The sequence below is a fragment of the Triturus cristatus genome, chromosome 3_2 (assembly GCF_964204655.1).
Source record: "Triturus cristatus chromosome 3_2, aTriCri1.1, whole genome shotgun sequence".
Classification (NCBI taxonomy): domain Eukaryota; kingdom Metazoa; phylum Chordata; class Amphibia; order Caudata; family Salamandridae; genus Triturus; species Triturus cristatus.
In genome coordinates this window covers 1,199,170,690-1,199,194,794 of record NC_140584.1, presented here as the reverse complement: position 1 = coordinate 1,199,194,794, position 24,105 = coordinate 1,199,170,690, and the positions used below count along the sequence as shown (strand labels likewise).

General features: G+C 46.3%; 1 protein-coding gene across 1 annotated transcript in view; it reads left to right on the top strand.

The window, feature by feature from the left end:
- LOC146859437 (adenylate cyclase type 10-like) overlaps nt 1-24,105 on the top strand; it is a 357,025-nt gene that overhangs the window by 38,661 nt on the left and 294,259 nt on the right. Inside the window, exon 3 of the mRNA XM_085646984.1 lies at nt 2,373-2,490. Within this exon, the coding sequence (XP_085503110.1) occupies nt 2,373-2,490 (118 nt within the window). The remainder of the gene's footprint in view (nt 1-2,372; nt 2,491-24,105) is intronic.

The window sequence follows — 24,105 nt, the reverse complement described above, 5'->3', positions numbered from 1 at the left end:
TCATGCCACCTTCAAGTATATATATTTCTTCTTGTCAAAAGACACTTTGGCTAAGGTTATAATCGCCCATAAACTTAGAAGTTTGTAATGTCTTTGGACCATGGTCGCTCACAAAAAACAAATAAATAAAAATAGGCGGGCTAGGACATATGACGCCCAATCAAATGCCCATAAAGTATATGAACAAAAGGGCACAACCAAACCTCTTCTCTCCATATGGCTCTTTAATTATTTTGGTGGTTATATGATCTGTGGCAGACAACCAAAGCTGCCTGTAGCCAGACTCAAGAATGACTGCTCTTGAGAGGACCTCCTTCCAGGGCTGCAATGTGGGTATAATGCCTCGCCCAGGCCTGGGATGCATCCCCGCTGCTTCAAGCTATAGGATGGAATGAACAGTGTAAACACCACAACAGCTGTGGACATGACAAGGGTGGCTTGGTTACAGTGAACATACAGCATTCAAGGCTGGAGACTGCTTGGGTGAAGTTGAGGTACAACAGTTATAAATGTCACAAGAGGCAGGGCCTGTCGTGGTGCAGGGGCGGGGTTGTGGGTTGGTGTGCCGGCCTTGCACTGAGGGAGACTGGAGGGAGATCTGCTGTTGGATTGAGGGTGTTTTAGTTTGCACCTGAAGGCACTGCAGATGACTGAGGAAAAGTGTGCCAGGGGTGTGTCCTTGTCCCCACATTATTCTCTTTATTTCTCTAATTGATGGGCTGTAGGAATGATTCCCCCTCCTTGAATGGTGTGAAGGTCCCAATCCTGCTCTTTGCAGATGATTCTTTACTAATATCCACAACACCCATGGGTCTGCAGATTTTATTGGCTACATTTCTAGAGTTTTGCAGGGACAGGAGTTTGGAACTCAACACTACTAAAACAAAATATATGGTGTTTGGGAAAGGTCTGGGCGGACTACGTGAGATCAGGATTGCATGTGAACCTCTTGAGCGGGTAAAGCATTTTGATTAACTTGGCATAAGACTGAGTGAGTCACTTAGATGGGAACATCAGTTAGACAAGAGCTACCTTGTCTTATGCCATAGGTCTAAATCAATATTAAGATTCCATAAGCAGTCACACACTCAATCCCTAACCACAGCACTGCCAAAGCCCAAGGTGGAGCACTGTATGGAGCGGAGATATGGGGCCAGGTCACTCATTTCGGTACCCATTACAACCCCGCTGATCCCCCTATTTTGTGATCTAGGGGTGAAGAGAATAGGTGACATGGCTGCTCTGAAGCCCCTAACCTATTGGTTGCGATTGTGGACAACCCCTCAGCTCGCTGACTATCGTAACTCTATGAGGGAGGTATTGATGATCAGTGGTGCAAATAAACTACCGTGGTTTAAACATATCGCAGATTGGTGCAAATAGATGAACATGTTGGATCTATGGGAATGGCCAGACAAGGCCGCAAGTAGTTATTTACTGAAACTAAAAGCCAGATAATGGGCGGTGGTGGAGGAGCATTATGCTGTTAAATTAGCTAATGGTCAGCTAACATCAACATTTTTAACTGTTAAATCATGTTTGCAATTTGAACCTCTTTTGGATCAAATCTGGCACACCTTGCTAAAAGCTTATATGTCAGATTCAGATATGGCAACCTGCTCCTCAGGTTTCCTGGGAAAGAGGCTGTTGGTTTACTAATAGACTCTTGTCCTGCCTGCACTAGAGCCACAGAGACCGAAGAACATGTACTTTTCTTTTGCCCTAAATACCAGTAGATACGCAGGAGGTGGATAAGGCCTACTTGCCTAAACCTTGGTGTCAGGCAATATCAGATTGCATACTGAATCTTAAAAACGGCCGTATCTGGGCCAATCTTTTTTGCTATTAGCCGCTTTCTATTTGCCTTCTGGATAAGTCGGCGGAAGCTTTTACCTTAGGTTGCATGGCAATATTAAACACTCCCGGTAGTGATATGTTGGACAATAAAATTAATTTATAGTGTACTGCATTTGAGCTCTTTCTCCTTTTATTGTCCTTGCAAGTGACACGGTTATTTACTGGAAGGCTGTACTGAAGTTGCCTTTTATGTATTTTTATTGTGGGTTTTTACCAACCGCCTTTTTTGTATATTTTAATTAAGTATCGGAAATGCAGTCTTATTTTATATTTTTATATTGTAAATTGACGATGTCTCTATTTTTGTACACTTTGATGGTTGAAACAAATAACCAAATAAAGTTATTTGATGATGATGACTGAGGAAAAGTTGTTCCAGAGATGGAGTTGCACAACTTCTAATCTCTTGTCACTTGTGCTCTTTGTCTTGGAATGGGTGGAAGGGATATGGGCAAAGGGGGTGTGTGAAGGTGGCCATGCTGTGTGGACTAATCATCTTTGGTATCCTTTTACAGGATTTGCTTACAAATCATTTGAAGACTGCTTGGACTTTGTCGACAAAAATCACACTCACTCAGTGTTGGTGGCCGACAATCGTCTCATGCTGAGTCTCATCGCATCACTGGCCTTGTGGTAAGATTCTCTTCAGATACCCTTCTGTGCTTGTGTTGTGCCAGTAACGCCAGAGCTCTCACCTGCATACAGCCCTGAGTTTCAAGGACTGAGCCTCAAGGGTTCGATGTTATTCACATATCTAGCCGTGCTGCTCAAGAGATTGAGACCCCATCATAAATACCCAAACCTATGTTAAGATGTTATTCACTGATCATCTGTACTATATTAGCACTGATATTCAAGAGACTGAACCCCTTCATAAAGAACTGAGCCTCTGGTAGTATCAGCCGTGTCCTGGAGCACTGCCCTCTGCACATACCTGCTGCTCAGTCACTGAATCTCTGTTGTAAGACACTGAAGCCCTTGTAGAATCAGTCGCATCTGGAAGCACTGCCCTCTGCACACACTTGCTGCTTCGGCACTGAATCTCTGTTGTAAGACACTGAAGCCCTTGTAGTATCAATTGTGTCCGGGAGCACTGCCCTCTGCACACACCTGCTGCTCAGGCACTGAATCTCAGTTGTAAGACACTGAAACCCCTGTAGTATCAGTCGTGTCTTGGAGCAATGCCCTCTGCACACACCTGCTACTCAGGCACTGAATCTCTGTTGTAAGACACTGAACCCCCTGTAGTATAAGTCGTGTCTTGGAGCACCGAATGGGCAACAACCTGCTGCTCAGGCACTGAATATCTGTTGTAAGGCACTGATCGCCCTGTAGTACCAGTCGTGTCCTTGAGCACTGCCCTCTGCACACACCTGCTGCTCAGGCACTGAATGTCTATTGTAAGAAACGAAAACCCCTCTACTAAGGAACTGCATCCCCTGTAGTATCAGTCGTTTCTTGGAGCACACCCTGTGCACACACCTGCTGCTCGTGCACTGAATCTCTATTGTAAGACACTGAATATCCATTGTAAGGTACTGAACCCCCTGTAGTATCAGTCGTGTCGTGGGTCCCACCCTGTGCACACACCTAATGCTCAGGTACTGAATCTCTGTTGTACGACACTGATCACTATGTAGTATCAGTCGTGTCCTCAAGCACTGTCCTCTGCACAAACCTGCTCCTCGTGCACTGAATCTCTGTTGTAAGAAACTGAAACCCCTCTACTAAGGAACTGAACCACCTGTAGTATCAGTCATGTCTTGCAGCCCACCCTGTGCACACACCTGCTGCTCGTGCACTGAATCTCTGTTGTAAGACATTGAATGCCCATTGTAAGGAACTGAACCCCCTGTAGTATCAGTCGTGTCTTTGAGCACTGCCTTGGCACACACCTGCTGCTGAGGCACTGAATCTCTGTTGTAAGGCACTGATTGTAGGAGAGTAGGATCTGCTTCACATGGTTACCCCCACTTTTTTCTGGTGTTTCACTGTTTTTCAACCTTAGTCTAGCTGTGGCCCTGCTAATCAGGACCACAGCCTAGCTGCTTCCTCTCTAAAATGGTTTGCATGTACATTAGGTACATATCTAATTGGATTCTGGAGTGCCTTATAAGCCCCTAGTATATGGTATACTATGTACCTAGGGTATAGGTACCTCAGAGGCCTACCAGGGGCTGAAGCATGTATTATGCCACCCCAGGGAAGCACTCAAAAATGGCACCACAGGTCTGCTACTGCAGCCTGGGTAAGGGTGTGCTTGCACCCCTTACTGTGGTATAGGCTACCTATATCACTACCATTGCACACACATATAAAACCTATAAGTCACTCCTATGGCAGGCCTTAACAATCCTGAAGGCAGAGTGCTTGGTTTTTATGTGAGAGGGTGCCCCTGCATGAGCAGAGCCCCTCTGCAGTGTTCGGTGTACCTCCTCTGATGCTGTTTGTGGTGCAGCCTGACCATATACACTTAAGTACATTATAACCTCGCTGTAAATGCTAACTTTGGGATGGCTGCACGGAAACATGTCGTGTTTGGTGTCAAACGCTTTGGAATACTACAACCCCGCCAGTTCTGGCAGCGGGGGCAGCATTCCACCCTTCAAGAGGGAGAGACATGTTGACACTGGTCTAACCCGGTAGGACTTTCTTGAGCTCTGGCATCACAAAAGGGATGCCTCTGCCACAGACACGGGTCTGGCCTTTAGCTGCTGACCGAAACTCCGGCAGGGGAGGCCTGGACAATAGGTTTCCTGTCCCAGGGAGGTGTAACCACCTCCCCAGACAGGCAGATGTGTAATGGGGCTGGGCGGGAACACTCTCTGGTGCTTTGAAGTCCTGCACTGGAGGCACACTTGGTGTCCCTGTGCATAGTCCAGTTCAAACCGGTTGCCGGGGCTACCTGCCCCTGCTCTGGCGCGAAAATGGACAAAGGAAATGAGTGTAACCATCCCTCTTTCCAAACTCTCCCAGAGGTGGGTCCCTAGAGTATGTCCAACCCCCAAACTTAGTATAAGTATGGGAACCCAGTCCTTGCGACTTTAGATTACCCTGGACGAAACTCTGCAATATATATAATGGACCTTCGACGTTATACTTTGCTTAGAAGACTGAAGAAATCTCCCTTGGGGTCAAGGAGTGACTCCCCTGCTTGGCAGGCACCAAAGAAGAAACTGACCGGTCTGCATCGCTGAAGCTCCCGCTGGACGCCAAAGTCTTTGCATCACCAGAGGTGGATTTCCAGACTTCTCCGAGGCTACCCTGAGTCCACAGCAAAGCTGAGGCCTGTGGCTATCATGGGTGACGTGGAACCGTGACCCCTGGACACCATGAACTTTTGCAGCAACACTATCTTCTGGGACTTCTTCAAAGTTGTGCTTTGGGCTCTGAGTAGCCCCAGCCTTGAGCACCTCCTGCACCAAAGATTTCTGGCCTCCACTCCACGAGTGACCCGTGGGCCAGTTTCAAGTGCGACCACTCGAGGCTCCTTCGCGATCGCTAGCCCGTTGTCTAGTAGGTCCCCACGAAGGCAACTCCTCTTCTACTTGGGCTTTCCTGGTTGCTCCAGACGTGCCCTGACTTACCCTCGCTGGGTGAGTCCCTCAGACCTTGCTGGTCTACACCGCAGTCCTTTCTCTGATTTCCAGTGACTTGCCATTGCCAAGGCTTGTTGGGTCCATTCTGGTCGCCGACACCGCAGCACTCGACAGACTTCGTGGGACAGCTTGAATCCGGCTCTTGGACTTCGTCAACACCTCCTGGACCTCGTGGCTGAAGAGTCAAGACACCCGTCAACTCACCTGAAGCACCCGACATCTGTGGGCATTGGTCATCCTGCCCTCGGTCACTGGCAAGTGACCCAGACTCTGTACCTTCTGCTTTCAGGTTCCTTCCATTCTAGATCCAGGCTTGGACCTCTTCGTACACTTCTCCTCTTCACGACAGCAGCAGTTCTTCGCCAGCTTCCATTGTAATCGACGATGCGACCCGACACCAAAAGACACCTATGCACCCGGCTTCCCTGGGTGAGGTAACTCGAGTACTCCGGTGCTCCCGTGGGTGCTAGCCCTAGAAATTCCTAAGTCCCAAAAGGGTTTGGTTCTGACTCAATTCTAAGTGTCCCTAATCTTTAAATTTCCAACTGCGACATTGCTCATAGAAGCTAAAGGGAACCCGCGGTTGTGTTTATACACTGCACACAGTCCCTGTGGGTCCCCTGTGTCACTACCTTGGGTGGTTACTTGGGATCCCAGCGATTCTACAGGCTCTAGGCCTTGTGTCTAGTTCAGTCGTGGTTCTTATACCACTTTATTGGTATATGGTTTGGTACACCCCTAAGGCCCAAACGTGTATTTGTGCTATTACTGTTGATTGCTAACTTGTAAATTAAATACTTCGAACTTCAGTCTCACAAAGAGACTAGAGGGGTGTGTTTTAACCTAAATACATATATTTTGAATATATACCTGGTGTGGTTGTCCTTTCATTTGATCATTCAAGAGATTATAGACTGGTAAAACAAGCGGCTTTACATTCCTTCAAGACTTAGCCTGAAGGCTGCTCTCCATAGCTACCACTAGGATAGCTTTCAATAAAGGTTGTCTTTAACCAATTCACCATAAGGGGTTGTTTGAACTGATACAAGGTTGTAGTATGCTCTCTTTACCTTCAGAGCATAAATGAAACACAGGAACACTGGAATAGACGATTCTTCAATGAAGAGTTTATTTCAGTAGATAAACAACCCACGACTTATCCCGTTAACATCCAGTCTTCATCTAACTTCTTCTTGAGATTCTAGATCCCAAGAAGCATTCAACATTTTACCTCACGTGGTTACATTCCATAAAGTTACAGCAACCCAATAACAATAATACAATACAATCAACTTACTACACACCCTCCCCTTTTTACACAAACAGAAATTTAACTCATCTCCCCCAAAAAAAAACATAAAATCATAGAGGACAATAAATTAAAAAGACAATTGCTTAAGTCATGACATAATCACGGAAGCGTATAGGTGCCGTACGTAATCTTGAACCTGCAAGATTTCTACCACCACCCTCACCTTCTCCCCTCTCAGATGTTACACAAGGAGAAACTGGAAGTGGTAAAATTACCTCAGAATCTCCTCTATCACCTTGATGCAAATTAGTATGAGAAAAATGATAAGAGGGCTCCGAATGTGTACCAATATTGTCACAAACACCAAACCAATTCTGATCTGAAATATCTGTAAAAACAGGGTTAGTCTTATGCTCTAAAATGATAGCTGCTTGTTTGTTGGTAATTTTAATAAGTGCATTTTTGTTCCACCAACCTCTATCTTGCAGCATGGCAGACCCCCTAGACACATGTATAACTTGAACAGGAGATGAAAACTTTGAGTGACCTTTAGAAATCTTAATGGGTTTCCGAATCAAAACCCAATCACCGACTAACAAAGGTTTATCCACAACATCAAATCTTTTGTCATAGTTTTGTTTGCAACTACTTTGTTTTTTAATTACACAATCTCGAATCTTATTTAAATCAAGAGGAACATGAGATTGTTTTTCAAGCAACCATGAAGGATTGAGTTTGGAAGTTGGTATGCGGCCCCTTAACAATGTGAAAGGTGAAACACCAGTAGTAGTGTGTGGTGTGGTATTGTAATTCCAAATTCTCTGGAATAAAAAAGAAGGAATATTTAAACCATTACTGACTGCAGTTTGTACTGCATGTTTCAACAATCTGTTGGCACGCTCAACCAACCCATTTGTTGAAGGACTATACAAAGGAGCAAGAGTATGCTTGATATCTAACTTTTTTAGAAACAATTCAAAATCACGACCAATAAAATGAGATCCGTTGATATAATACAATCAACTTACTACAAAGATGCCCTCTATAACTAGTGGACAGCATATATCGGGCCACCTTCTCACATTGGTGTGCAGCGTGTGGGATTCCAGCTTGCTATGGTTTTACCAGATAATCTCAATTGAATTGATCAACTGAAAACCACTAAAGGTACCTAAGGTACATATAATATCAAGTTTAGCTACAGTAAGTTCTACTGAACTTAGAGTTGTGTGTTAAGGGATAGCACACCCTTTCTACAACTCAAGAGAATTTAGTAGGCCACACTAGTGTAGGTAGTGCAATACACCACACCACATTAGTAATGTCTAGTCAGCCAGGAACCAGGGGGTCCCTGCCAGGAGCCAGTGAGCTCCTTCCCTATAAATATGAGGATCTCTCCTTTGCTCAGCTTAGGGCCTTATGTTCCATTAGGAAGCTGAAGACAGGCAAAAGCCCAACCACCCAGCATCTCATAAAGATACTTAAGCTGGATGATATCTCAGGGCCTAGTGGGCCTGATGGGGTAGGCAGTGTGGGTGGGGCAGCAGGTGAGGGTGTGCCTAGGGGTGAAAACTCCCCTGATACTAACTCTAATGCTGACCAGACTGATGACAATGATCAGAATCTGGTGAACCTGGCTCTCCTGGATGAGGTTGAGGAGGATGACAACAACGTACCTTCCTTTATTCCTCCGGGTAGAGTTTAAAGTAGGACTAGAAGGGATAGATCTCTGTCAAGGGGATCTGTCCAGTCTAACTCCTCTATAGGGACCTCTGTGTCCTCTCACAGAGGGAGGGAGAGAGAGACTGCTGAAGTATGAGCAAGACAATTCAACCTCAGAAAGCAGCAGATGGACTTAGATAGGGAAGCCCTAGAGCTCTACAGAGCTAGTAAAAAGGAGGGACTAGAGTCCCTTGGTGGCCGCAATTTCCCTAGAGATAGGGAGAGGTCTTATGGCCATAGAAACCTAAGTAAGATTGTCCCTCCCTACCAGAGTGGGGATGACATCCACAAATGGATAACTGCCTTGGAGAGGGCCTGCAAAGTACAGAAGGTCCCTCAAGGTCAGTGGGCAGCAATCTTATGGCTCTCCTTTGCAGACAAAGGTAGAGACAAGCTCCTCGCTGTAAGAGAAGAGGATGCTGATGATTACCAGGTCTTGAAAAGTGCATTAATAGATGGGTTTGGCCTAACCACTGAACAATACAGGTTAAAGTTCAGAGATACCCAAAAAGCACAAAATCAAAACTGGGTTGACTTTGTTGACTGTGCTCCTAGGCTCTGGAAGGTTGGTTATTGGGCAGTAAAGTGTGTGACTTCATAGGATTGTACAATCTGATAGTGAGGGAGCAGATTCTTAATAACTGTCAAAATCAGCTGTTGCACCAGTACCTGGTATTGGGAAAGAAGGCAGACCAATGGGTCAGAACCAGGGTGAGGCAGAAGGTACAGAACCAAGGTGGTGACCCAAAGAAGCAGGATTCTAAGAGCTCTGACAAGGGTGGGGACAAGGGTAAAGACCAGAAGTCTTCTCAAGGGCCCCAAAACTCTTCTTCTAATGGGGAGTCACAGTCAAGTAAGGGAAAAGGCCAAAAGAAACCTTGGTGCAAATTTGGTAAGCAGAAAACTCACTGGACCAGTGACTGCATCAAGGCCAAGGCATCTATTCCAGCCACCATTGCCCCTAAGGCAACTGTTCCCCCTAGTACAGCTACAATAGGTGGTGGCAATGTTCAGAATAAGGGTGTAGTAGGGTTGACCCTGGGTTCTGAGATAGTCAGAGTTCCAACTCAGGCTGTGCTTGTCTGTGATGGGGGCATGGATATGTCCCCCTGTGTGAGTCCCAGTAATCTGGGCAAATACAGACAACAGCCTTTGATAAATGGAGTAGAAGCTTGGGCATTCAGGGACATATGTGGATCCTGGGTAGATTATACTTGATGAAATGTACCAAGGGACAAATGCTAGCTATGTCAGAACAGACCATTCTCTGGCAGTTGTTAACTTCTCCTGGGGAAGGGTAACTGGCCTTAAGAAGGTTGTGGTAAGTGCAGACCTACCAGTACAGTGCTTGCTTGGCAATGATCTCGAGACTTCAACTTGGGCTGAAGTGGAGCTCAGGACACATGCAGAAATGTTAGGGATCCCTGCTCATGTCTTTGCTGTGACTAGGTCTCAGGCCAAAATGTCTAAAGCTGGACAGGCCCTGGATTCTGGAATAATGGACCAGGTGCCTCACAAGAGGAGGAGCAGTAGGGTTAAGGCAAAGCCTTCCCACCTGACTCAGAATGCTGATCAGTCTCCTCAGGGAGATGATCTTGAGCCTGAAGAAGGAACTATCCCAGATGAGCTTGAACCTGACCAAGTTGAGTTCTTGGGGACAGGGGGCCCTTCCAGGTCTGATCTGAGCCAGGAACAGAAAACCTGCCTCTCTCTTGAACCCCTCAGAAAGCAAGCTGCTGATGAGGCTGCTGGGAATGCTAGTGGCACCCATAACATTTATTGGGATGATGGACTCCTTTATTCAGAGTGTAGAGACCCCAAGCCTGGTGCATCCAGGTGGTTGGTTAAACCTCTCAAGTTTAGGGGTTTCCTATTGACACTAGCCCATGATATTCCCCTAGCAGGACACCTAGGCCAGAACAAGACTTGTCCTTCACTTTCACTGGCCCCACATGTCTGAGGACCCAAAGGAGTTTTGTCGCTCCTGTGTAACCTGCCAAGCCAGTGGCAAGGCAGGTGGCACTACAAAGGCCCCCCTGATACCACTACCTGTGGTGGGGGTGCCATTTGAAAGGGTACGGATTTACATTGTTGGTCCCATGGATCCCCAATCAGCATCTGGGCACAGATTTATACTGGTGGTGGAGGATCATGCCACCAGGTACCCAAAAGCAATTTCCCTAAGGATCACTACCGCATCTGAGGTGGCAAGAGCTCTCCTGAGTGTGTTCTCAAGAGTAGGCTTTCCTAAGAAGGTAGTATCTGACAGGGGTGCAAACTTCATGTCTAGTTACTTGACTGCCATGTGGAATGAGTGTGGAGTGAACTACAAGTTCACCACACCCTATCACCCACAATGCAGTGTTTCAGTTGAGAGATTCAACAAAACCGTAAAGGGCATGATTAAAGGACTCCCAGAGAAGCTTAGGCGAAAATGGGACCTACTCTTGCCCAGCCTTTTATTTGCATACAGGGAGGTGCCTCAAAAGGGGGTTGGCTACAGCCCATTTGAACTTTTGTTTGGTCACCCTGTCAGGGGTCCATTGTGTTTCGTGAAGGAAGGATGGGAGTTACCTCTAAAGCCCCCAAAGCAAGACATAGTGGACTATGTACTTGGTCTCTGCTCCAGGATGGCTGAGTACATAAAAAAGGCAAACAAAAACCTTGAGACTAGCCAGGAACTGCAAAAAGGCTGGTATGACCAAAAGGCTGTACTGACTGTTTACTAGCCAGGACAGAACGTGTGGGTGTTGGAGCCTGTGGCCCCAGCAGCCCTCCAGGACAAATGGAGTGGCCCCCATACAATAGTTGAACAAAAAGGGAAGGTTACCTACTTGTTAGACCTTGGAACCCCTAGGAGTCCCCACAGGGTACTTCATGTCAACAGACTAAAACCATATGTTGACAGGGCAGACATGGGCTTGCTCATGGCTACTGATGAAGGACAGGAGGAAGAGAGTGACCCGCTCCCTGACCTGCTTTCTCAGAACCCTGATGATGGGTCAGTTGATGGTGTAGCCTTGGCAGGCAGCCTCACTGCCCAGCAGCAAACTAACTGCAGAAAGCTTCTCAGCCAGTTCAGACATATGTTTTCTCTGACTCCAAGTCAGACCACCTGGTGCACTCATGAAGTGGACACTGGGGACAGTCTACCTGTGAAGAATAAGATCTACAGGCAACCTGACCATGTCAAGTACTGTATAAGGACAGAAGTCCAAAAGATGTTGGATCTGGGTGTGATTGAACCCTCAGTTAGCCCTTGGGCTAGCCCAGTAGTCCTGGTATCTAAACCTCACACCAGTGGTGGGAAAAGAGAGATGAGGTTTTGTGTAGACTGCAGGGGTCTCAATGCAGTCACTAGGACTGATGCCCATCCCATCCCCAGGGCAGATGAGTTAATAGCTTCTTTGGCCTCAGCCAAGTTTCTAAGCATATTTGACCTGACAGCTGGCTACTGGCTAATCAGACTAGCTGATGATGCAAAGGCAAAGACAGCAATTTCTACCCCTAGTGGGCACTATCAATTTGTGGTAATGCCCTTTGGTTTGAAGAATGCACCTGCAAAAAGCAGGCCTAACTATCAAGGCTACTAAGTGCCAGATAGGGCAGAGTCAGGTTGTGTACCTGGGCCACATTGTAGGTGGAGGCAAGGTTCAACCATTACAGAGCAAAATCCAAACCATAATGGAATGGATTGCTCCAACGACCCAGACTCAGGTGAGAGCCTTGTTGGGCCTGACTGGGTACTATAGGAGATTTGTCAAGGGATATGGATCAATAATGACACCCTTGAATGACTTAACTTCTAAAAAGATGCCCAAAAAGGTTCAGTGGACAGCTAGCTGTCAAAAGGCATTTGATGACCTGAAGCAGGCCATGTGCACTGCTCCCATTCTGCAGAGCCCTGACTACTCCAAGGAGTTCATTGTCCAAGCAGATGCATCTGAATTGGGGGTAGGGGCTGTACTGTCACAATTGAATGATGAAGGTCAGGATCCGCCAGTAGCTTTCATAAGCAGAAGGCTGACCCCTAGAGAGAAACGTTGGTCAGCCATTGAGAGGGAGGCCTTTGCTGTGGTTTGGGCTCTGAAGAAGTTGAGGCCATACTTGTTTGGTACTCACTTCCTTGTTCAGATAGACCATAAGCCCCTCTTATGGCTAAAACAAATGAAGGGTGAAAACCCCAAACTGCTTAGGTGGTACATTTCCCTACAGGGGATGGACTTTACAGTGGAACATAGACCTGGGAGTAACCATGACAATGCAGATGGACTCTCTAGGTAATTCCACTTAGAACATGAAGACTCAACTGATCAAGGTTAGTTTAATGTCCCTGCATTTGGGGGTGGGGGTTGTGTAGGAGAGTAGGATCTGCTTCACATGGGTACCCCCACTTTTTGCTGGTGTTTCACTGTTTTTCGACCTTAGTCTGGCTGTGGCCCTGCTAATCAGGACCACAGCCTAGCTGCTTCCTCTCTAAAATGGTTTGCATGTACATTAGGTACATATCTAATTGGATTCTGGAGTGCCTTATAAGCCCCTAGTATATGGTATACTACGTACCTAGGTCATAGGTACCTCAGAGGCCTACCAGGGGCTGAAGCATGTATTACGCCACCCCTGGGAAGCACTCAAAAATGGCACCACAGGTCTGCTACTGCAGCCTGGGTAAGGGTGTGCTTGCACCCCTTACTGTGGTATAGGCTACCTATATCACTACCATTGCACACACATATAAAACATATAAGTCACTCCTATGGCAGGCCTTAACAATCCTGAAGGCAGAGTGCTTAGCTTTTATGTGAGAGGGTGCCCCTGCATGAGCAGAGCCCCTCTGCAGTGTTCGGAGTACCTCCTCTGAGGCTGTTTGTGGTGAAGCCTGACCATATACAATTAAGTGCATTATAACCTCGCGGTAAATGCTAACTTTGGGATGGCTGCATGGAAACATGTCGTGTTTGGTGTCAAACGCTTTGGAATACTACCCCCCGCCAGTTCTGGCGGCAGGGGTAGCATTCCACCCTTCTAGAGGGAGAGACATGTTCACACTGGTCTAACCCGGTAGGAATTTCTTGAGCCCTGGCATCACAAAATGGATGCCTCTGCCACAGACACGGGTCTGGCCTCCTGCTGCTGACCGAAACTCTGGCAGGGGAGGCCTGGACAATAGGTTTCCTGTCCCAGGGAGGTGTAACCACCTCCCCAGACAGGCAGATGTGTATTTGGGCTGGGCGGGAGCACTCTCTGGAGCTTTGAAGTTCTGCACTGGGGGCACACTTGGTGTCGCTGTGTATAGTCCAATTCAAACCGGTTGCAGGGGCTACCTGCCCCTGCTCTAGCACGAAACTGGACAAAGGAAATGGGTGTAACCACCCCTCTTTCCAAACCCTCCCATAGGTGGGTCCCTAGAGTATGTCAAACCCCCAAACTTAGTATTGGCAGGCACCAAAGAAGCAACTGACCGGTCTGCATCGCTGAAGCTCCCGCCGGACGCCAAAGTCTTTGCATCACCAGAGGTAGATTTCCAAATTTCCCCGAGGCTACCCTGAGTCCACAGCAAACCTGAGGCCCATGGCTATCGTGGGTGACGTAGAACCATGACCCCTGGACACCGTGAACTTTTGCAGCAACACTATCTTCTGGGACTTCCTCGAAGTTGTGCTTTGGCCTCCGAGTAGCCCCAGCCTTGAGCACCTCCTGCACCAAAGATTTCTGGCCTCCACTCCACGAGTGACCCGTGGGCCAGTTTCAAGTACGACCGCTCGAGGCTCCTTCGCGATCGCTAGCCCGTTGGCTAGTAGGTCTCCACAAAGGCAACTCCTCTTCTACTTGGGCTTTCCTGGTTGCTCCAGACGTGCCCTGACTTACCCTCGCTGGGTGAGTTCCTCAGACCTTGCTGGTCTGCACCGCAGTCCTTTCTCTGATTTCCAGTGACTTACCATTGCCAAGGCTTGTTGGGTCCATTCTGGTCGCCAACACCGCTGCACTCGACAGACTTCGTGTGACAGTTCGAATCCGGCTCGTGCACTTCGTCGACGCCTCCTGGACCTTGTCGCTGAAGAGTCAAGACACCCGTCAACTCACCTGAAGCACCCGACATCTGTGGCATTGGTCCATCCTGCCCTCGGTCATAGAAGCTAACGGGAACCCGCTGTTGTGTTTACACACTGCACACAGTCCCCGCGGGTCCACTGTGTCACTACCTTGGGGGGTTCCTTGAGTGTCCCAGCGATTCTACAGGCTCTAGGCCTTGTGTCAAGTTCAGTCGTGGTTCTTATACCACTTTATTGGTATATGGTTTGGTACGCCCCTAGGGCCCAAACGTGTATTTGTGCTATTACTGTTGATTGCTAACTTGTAAATTAATTACTTCGAACTCTAGTCTGATAAAGAGACTAGAAGGGGGGTGTTTTCACCTAAATACATCATTCAAGAGATTATAGACTGGTAAAACAAGCTGCTTTACATTCCTTCAAGACTTAGCCTGAAGGCTGCTCTCCATAGCTACCACTAGGATAGCTTTCAAAAAAGGTTGTTATAACCAATTCACCATAAGGGGTTGTTTGGACTGATTCAAGGTGCCCACTAGAACTAGTGGACTGCATATATCAGGCCACCTTCTCACACTGATCGCCCTGTAGTATCAGTCGTGTCGTCGAGCACTGCCTTCTGCACACACCTGCTGCTCAGGCTCTGAATCTGTTGTAAGGCATGATCGCCCTGTATTATCAGTCGTGTCCTCGTGAACTGCCCTCTGCTCACACCTGCTGCTCAGGTATTGAATGTCTGTTGTAAGAAACTGAAACCCCTCTACTAAGAAACTGCATTCCCTGTAATATCAGTCGTGTTTTGGATCACTGCCTGGGCACACACCTGCTGCTCAGGAACTGAATATCCGTTGTAAGGCACTGATCGCCCTGTAGTATCAGTTGTGTCCTTGAGCACTGCCCTCTGCACACACCTGCTGCTCAGGCACTGAATCTCTATTGTAAGACACTAAATGCCATTGTAAGGAACTGAACCCCCTCTAGTATCAGCCGTGTCCTTCGAGCACTATCCTCTGCACACACCTGCTGCTTGTGCACTGAATCTCTGTTGTAAGATACTGAAACCCCTCTACTAAGAAACTGAAACCCCTGTAGTATCAGTCGTGTCTTTGAGCACTGCCTGGGCACACACCTGCTGCTGAGTCAATGAATCTCTGTTGTAAGGCACTGATCGCCCTGTAGTGTCAGGTGCGTGCTCAAGCATTGCCCTCTGCATACACCTGCTGCTCAGGCACTAAATATCTATTGTAAGACACTGTATGTCCATTGTAAGGAACTGAACCCCCTGTATTATCAGTCGTGTCCTCAAACACTGTCCTCTGCACACACCTACTGCTCGTTCACTGAATCTCTGTTGGTAGAAACTGAAACCCCGCTACTAAGGAACTGAACTCCCTGTCGTATCAGTCGTATCTTGGAGCCCACCATCTGCACACACCTGCTGCTCAGGCACTGAATCTCTGTGCCCATTGTCAGGAACTGAACCCCCTGTAGTATCAGTGGTGTCTTTGAGCACTGCCTGGGCACACACCTGCTGCTGAGGCATGAATCTCTGTTGTAAGAAAATGAAACCCCTCTACTAAGGAACTGCATCCCCTGTAGTATCAGTCGTGTCTTGGAGCACTGCCTGGTCACACACCTGCTGCTTAGGCACTGAATATCTATTGTTAGTCACTGATCGCCCTGTAGTATCAGTTGTGTCTCGGAGCCCACCCTGTGCACAGACCTGCTGCTCAGACACTGAATCTCTGTTGTTAGAAAGTGAAACCCCTCTACTAAGGAACTGCATCCCCTGTAGTATCAGTCGTGTCTTGGAGCACTGCCTTGGGAACACACCTGCTGCTCAGGCACTCAATATCTATTGTAAGTAGGGGTGGACAGAAAATTACGCTCTGCCAGCCCTCTGCTCACCGGCCCGGTCACTGCTTCTGAAAGCATCCAGGCCGGGGAGAGCCTCCGGTGGACCCCTGTCTCCAGCGCCCCGACCCTCAGCTGGCTTGCAGGACGGGGGGCTCCCGCACCCCTGGGCCTGCCAGACGGAGCACGAGCCCCGGGCCCAGTCTCAGCTTCTGAACCCTAGCCAGGCCGGGGAGAGCCTCCAGGGTCCCTGTGGACACCCTTCCCCAGCGCCTGGACCCTCGGCTGGCTTGCAGGACAGGGGGCTCCGCACCCCGGGGCCTGCCAAACGGAGCACGAGCCCTGGGCCCGGTCGCAGCTTCCGAACCCTAGCCAGGCTGGGGAGAGCCACCCCGGGCTTGGTCCCAGCTTCCGAACCCTAGCCAGGCCGGGGAGAGCCTTCCCGTGCCCCGGTGGACACCCTTCCCCAGCGCCCGGACCGTCGGCTGGCTTGCAGGATGGGGTGCTCCCGCACCCTCGGACATTGGGATGCAGCACAAGCCCCGGGTCTGGTCACAGCTTCCGAACCCTAGCCAGGCCGGGGAGAGCCTCCCCGGGCCCGGTGGACACCCTTCCCCAGCGCCCGGACCCTCGGCTGGCTTGCAGGACGGGGGCTCCCGCACCATGGGACCTCTGGGACACAGCACAAGCCCCGGGACCGAGCCCAGCTTCCGAACCTTAGCCAGGCTGGGGAGAGTCTCTCCGGGCCCCGGTGGACCCCCTGGTCCCCAGCGCCTGGACCCTCGGCTGGAAACAAGGGGGGTTAAGTCACTATGTAATACAATAGCGGTACCCCTAATAACGTTTCCTATATCAGGGTCTACAAAACAATTGTGAGAAAAACATATAGGAAACTCGATCTAGAGTGGGCTAATTGGTTTAGGGTCACATGTAAAAATCCATCGACCAATACAACTCAAAAATATATTTTTAGTTATTTAATTTTATTATATATAAATAAGAAAAATCCGCATATATTTAATGATTTTGCATTATTCATGTCAGAGGGATAATTGTCCTTTGATACAATTCTTTATAAATAGTGCATACAAAATCAGGTTGAATACAAAGGTATACATAACAGGCAAAACATCGTGGGAAAAGAAAGAAAACTCATTTCAAAAGTAGTTGTCCTGCATGGCTAGATTTAATCTACGCACGTTTCGGCGTTATGCCTTCATCAGGTAGCCATGTATTAATACTTCCTAGAGAGATAGAAAAAACAAAAATAACCCACTATGTACAACATCATTAAAATGTGTCCAAAATGAAAAAGTTACATGTGTACAGCCCTACTCATTGTCTATTCTTTATATAAAGGACACTATACATATTTACATATATACAATGGAGTCACAGAACTTTACAACATTACAAGGCTGTGAGGCAAGATGGAATTTTAAGGTTTTCTCACACCCTGAACAAAAGAGAAAATGAAGAGAAAAGTAAGAATAAGACAGAGATGTGCAAAGAAATAGTACCAGTATGCTATGGCCAGGTTGCTGACAAAAGTGTCCCTTATAGTTCAAACATGGTAGTAATGTAAGGGATATATAATACAATTACAGTGAGGTGTGTCATCCTATCTTGATATATTTATATGTATAACATTCCTATCAAGCATTTCGTCTTATCCAGTAAGGTTCCGTCTTGTCAACATGCTTAAAGAAACTTGCGCATGGTAACTGTATCCACAATGGATAGTTTATTAGCATGAAAGATGCATAATAAAAGAATCAAATGAAAAATTAAAGTGTATTAAATCAGTGGCGCAATAGTGGGCCATACAAGGATATTCGCGTCTCAGGCCCTAGTCTTCACAAATATGAGGTCCTTGTAAAATGGACAAAGGAGATTGAAGTAATTACTAAAAACAGTAATGAACTAAATGTGGCTAATTATTATTGAATCTCATTGCTTTGCTCCACGGAATTTCGCTATTGAGGCCCCTTTTGTATGTGTCCAGGGTGAAAATCCAAAAGACTTCCCTACGTTTCCGAATTTCTGTGCCTGTAGGGCCATTGGTGTGTATTTTTTCAAGGATGAGCCATTGTATGTCATGTGTGGTGTGATTCATATCGACATAGTGTTGGACCAAAGGGGCATGCATTTTTTGGTTCTGATGGCCAACCTATGTTCAGTGAGGCGTGTTACCATCGATCGTGAAGTTTCCCTCACATAGGACTTATTGCAGGGACACATAATTAGATAAACTATGTTAGTTGTTTTGCAGTTGGTCAGACTCTGCAGATCTCCACATGTGCCATTGACTGAATACTTTTTTGTTTCTATGGCAAATTGCAAGCCACGCATGACATGCATTTGTAGTTCCCTACCAAGATGGTTTTTCCCCTCAGAGTAGTCTGTGCGAGTTTAGTCGGGGTACTTGTCATGCGTGAACGTGTAATAAGGTCCTTTAAATTCTTATTCTTACGGTAGGCAAACATGGGTTTAGGTATATGATCAGATCTATCCCTTGTTGCATTCAGAATATGCCAGTTGGAGTTGACAATTTGCCAAATTTTATCATTCATGGTGGAATGGCGGGTGATAAAAACCAGGCGCTCATTCTGTTTAGGGTCCTTGGGTGTGAGTAAATGTTGGCGGTCATAGTATCGTGCTCTTTTGTACGAGTCACGTACCAGTCTCTTTGGATAACCCCTGATTATGAATTTGGCCTTCATTTCGATAGCCTGTTTATCATAATCAGCCAAATTTGTGCAGTTCCTGCGCAAACGTAGGAACTGGCCGAATGGTATAGTGTTTTTTGTGTTTTTGGGTGATAGCTTGTGCAGTGTATCAAAGTGTTACGCACAGTCGATTTTGTGAATAAGTCGACTATCAATTGTTGTTCGTTAACCTTTATTGTGATGTCCAAAAATTCTACACTATAGTTGTTGCTGGTTGCTGTGAAAAATATGTGTATCGCACAGGTTTAAACACGAAACAAACTCTGTCAGTCCGTCTGTAGTTCCATTCCAGACAAAAAAGACGTCGTCTATATATCTAGACCAACTAGTGATGGACTCACTGAACGGTGCTACATCATTATAGACGAATTTATGTTCATAGTGTGCCATGAAGATGTTCGCTACTGTGGGGGCACAAGATGCCCCCATACTGACACCTTTAGTCTGCTGAAACAGTGATCCATTAAATTCAAATGTGTTTTCCTGTAGAACAATATTTAGACAGGACATAATGAAGGCTTTGGGGCAATCTATATTAAAACGCTCAATGAACCATGAAACAGCTTCTATAGCCCCTGTCTGTGGGATGTTACTATATAGGGCCTCTATATCTATTGTGACCAGAGTTTGTGTCATATCGTTGAATGCTAGATGTTCTATTTTGTTAATGATGTCTCTGGTGTCCCGTATGTATGATTGAATTTTAGGGACGTGGGGTCGTAGGATGGCATCTACATATTTGGATAAAGTCTCAGTAGCAGACCCAATAGTAGTTACTATGGGTCTGTATGGAGGATCGATGGTATTTTTGTGGATTTTCGGTACCCCATATATGGATGCCATCCTAGGCATGGTAACATTGAGGTATTGCCATTCTTTTTCACAGATTTGATGTTCTTCTAAGGCTTTGTTTGTTATTTCACTACTGTGGGGGCACAAGATGCCCCCATACTGACACCTTTAGTCTGCTGAAACAGTGATCCATTAAATTCAAATGTGTTTTCCTGTAGAACAATATTTAGACAGGACATAATGAAGGCTTTGGGGCAATCTATATTAAAACGCGCAATGAACCATGAAACAGCTTCTATAGCCCCTGTCTGTGGGATGTTACTATATAGGGCCTCTATATCTATTGTGACCAGAGTTTGTGTCATATCGTTGAATGCTAGATGTTCTATTTTGTTAATGATGTCTCTGGTGTCCCGTATGTATGATTGAATTTTAGGGACGTGGGGTCGTAGGATGGCATCTACATATTTGGATAAAGTCTCAGTAGCAGACCCAATAGTAGTTACTATGGGTCTGTACGGAGGATCGATGGTATTTTTGTGGATTTTCGGTACCCCATATATGGATGCCATCCTAGGCTTGGTAACATTGAGGTATTGCCATTCTTTTTCACAGATTTGATGTTCTTCTAAGGCTTTGTTTGTTATTTCACTACTGTGGGGGCACAAGATGCCCCCATACTGACACCTTTAGTCTGCTGAAACAGTGATCCATTAAATTCAAATGTGTTTTCCTGTAGAACAATATTTAGACAGGACATAATGAAGGCTTTGGGGCAATCTATATTAAAACGCTCAATGAACCATGAAACAGCTTCTATAGCCCCTGTCTGTGGGATGTTACTATATAGGGCCTCTATATCTATTGTGACCAGAGTTTGTGTCATATCGTTGAATGCTAGATGTTCTATTTTGTTAATGATGTCTCTGGTGTCCCGTATGTATGATTGAATTTTAGGGACGTGGGGTCGTAGGATGGCATCTACATATTAGGATAAAGTCTCAGTAGCAGACCCAATAGTAGTTACTATGGGTCTGTATGGAGGATCGATGGTATTTTTGTGGATTTTCGGTACCCCATATATGGATGCCATCCTAGGCTTGGTAACATTGAGGTATTGCCATTCTTTTTCACAGATTTGATGTTCTTCTAAGGCTTTGTTTGTTATTTCACCAAAAAGTTTAGATACCCTCTTTGTAGGGTCCAGCTGGATAGGGGTATAATGATCTATGTTAGAAAGCATTTGTTCCATGTTTGTAACATATTGGTTAGTTTCCATTAAAACAATGCCACCTCCCTTGTCACAGCCTTTGACTGTAATCTCTTTGTTGTGCATCAGATTGTGTAGGGCTTTATGTTCGTCCTGTGTAAGATTGTACATAGGCATAGGAATATACTTCAGAGTGGCCATGAATTTATTGAACACTACATGTTCAAAGATAGTAATTTCGGGTCCCACTTGTTCAAGGGTAGCGAGAAACGTGGAGGGAGGTGAGAGACCTATTACCATTATTAAAGTTTATTGTTTGATTAATAAAAAACATACAATACACACGCAAAAATTCATAACAATAAAATAATTATAAAATCAAGTATAAAAACATTTAAACTTCAAGTTTGTTACATTATTGACATATTATGTACTTCCATCATTACATTCTTTCAATTTTTGGTATTCTAACTTGATTCTCAATCTCATTAAAAATTTTACAAAGGCCGAGTTTAAAATTATATCATCTGTATGGAGGCATCTTATTAATGATTGTCTACAACTCCTTATTCCACGAACATTAAAATGTCTCTTAAGAATAGATATTCTTTCAACTTTCAGTTCTGGACAAACACAAAGTAGATGTGTGAGAAGTTGGCCTGGTATATAATGTCACTAGTTCTAGTGTACACCCTGTATCAGTCCAAACAACCCTTATGGTGATTGGTTGTAAAGTCAACCTTATAGACCAGCTATCCTAGTGGTAGCATGGACAAGAGCAGTCTTAGGCTAAACTCTGTATGGCATGTGAAGCCAGCTGTTATACCATTATAATCCCTTGAATACCAAACGAAAGGACACCACACCAGATATATAAAATTAGAATGTATTTTTTCTAACATATACCCTCAGCACTCTTTATGAGTTCAGAGGTCTAAGCACAACAATTTCTTAAGTAGCATACGTTAAGTTACACAGGAAAAATACAGTTAGGCCCAGGGGCCACGTGTTACCCGTCTTGCCTCCTGTCTCTGTTCGATCATCCCGCACCCTACACTACATCTCCCATAAAGCCCGGCGTCTGGGGGGTGGAGTTGTGCGCCTTCCCATGCTGCCTTGCGCTGCCTGTTTAAATCAAGTGTTTTCTCTCGGTTCGGCGCTTGGCTTCCTTCAGCTGTGCTGGACCACGCCCGATGTCGATTTCCCTGTTGCCGGTTACACGCTTGGCTGACCTTGAGGACAACGCCTGTTATCGTTCTCCTACTCCACTGTGAATCCTGCTGGAACGGAACTGTTCAAGTAACTAACCTTGTGCCTAACTCCTATCACGGTATTCCACCGCCCTCCTCCCGTACTGCTACCGCGCTGCTTCGCTGCCTGGGAACACAAACCTGCGGAGTGCTCCATTTACACTTACTCGAGACGCCGTCTGGAGTTCAGGAGTCATCGCCGGGTCAGCGAGCCGACGAGGTCTTTCCCTTCCACGTCTCCCTCGACACAGCTACGAAACCTTTATATCTGGTAGGGAGATTTCCAGATCGTTGTTTGAGGCTGTTTTTCTTTGTGGTATGAACTTTGACTTTGGCTGGAACATTTGCATAGAGCGCCTGGTTACTTCCGTGTAAGACTTCTCTCCCGTTTCTCCTGAAGGAAGGAGACTTTTTGCTTTGCATCATTTTCATCGGAGCCTTTGAGTGACTGCCAACTCAGGGTTGAGGCGCGCTGTTCTATTTTGTGACTTTGCACTGGTAATCGGAGTCTGTGTAATCGTGCGCTTATCACTATACCTATTCCTCCTGGCTCTCAACGATATTGCACCCCAAGAGCTTATGTGGTGAGCCTATCACAATACAGGATCTCCGTCTCTCTTTATCTGGTAGCAAGACTATCAGGGACACTTTGATAAGGTCTACATCCTGGCTTAGTTTATTGCGCGCTATGTAAGTATGTGAATGTGCACAACTGTCCTGGGCATATCATTATCACACTTTAGCCTCTCTACAGCACTAACCAGTATCTCCTCTTTGTCTCTCCAGTTTGTTATTTTATGTACTACAGCATTGTCTCTCCAGCCCGCTGCTGTTGTCCTGAATCCGTGGTCCTATGGTCATCTCCTCCCTCCCTAGAGGTATCTTTCTCTGGTCGTGGCTTTTGCTAATAGCGATCAGTAGATCTACCTTACGGGAGAGTTGAGAACTAATCCTCGCTTCTGTGGCCCTGGTTCTTCTCCGGTTCACATTTCAGACCCGACAGAAAGCCAAGCCCACGTTTATTTAAGCCCCCGAGCGAGGATGGATAAGGCAGTAGCTTTTGACCCTCTTATAGCAGGGTCTTTGCCTTTAGACCCAACCGAAACAACTATGAGCGAACTAACCTCCGCAGTTGTTTCTTTGCAAGCTGAGCTTAGAGCACTCGGAAATGAGAATCAAAGATTAGTCACAGAATTAGATGTCCTAAAATCACAACAACAAGTAGAAGGAACCCCCCACTTTAAGAGAAGTTACATCCAGCCCGCACATTTTCAGGTCCCTACATCCTCTTCTTCTGTTCCTTCTTCCTTAGGGAGCGGAGCTCTTCCTGTTAACGTTACAGTGGTATCACCGACTCCTACCCCATTAGCCATGCCAGAAAGATTTAGTGGTGATAGCAGTAAATTTAGTGTTTTTATGAACCAATGTCAGTTGCAATTTCTGTGTAGAGCCGCCTCCTTTCCAAACGACGCCGCCAAAGTAGCGTTTATCATCTCGTACCTAACCGGTAATGCTGCTCAATGGGCGGTGCCGTTAGTAGAAAACGACGATCCAGTGTTATACGATTTATCAAGTTTCAAGGAATGCATGACCAGTCTCTTTGCTAGACACCTGTATATGCAATCTAGTGATAACGAGCTACTAAGTCTCAAACAAGGTACCAAAGACCTATTGACATATATAACTACATTCAATAGATTAATAGCAGAGACTCAATGGCCCGAAGACAAAAGAACGTCTCTCTTTTATAGAGGCCTCAGAGAGGAATTGAAGGATATTCTGTCCCAAAT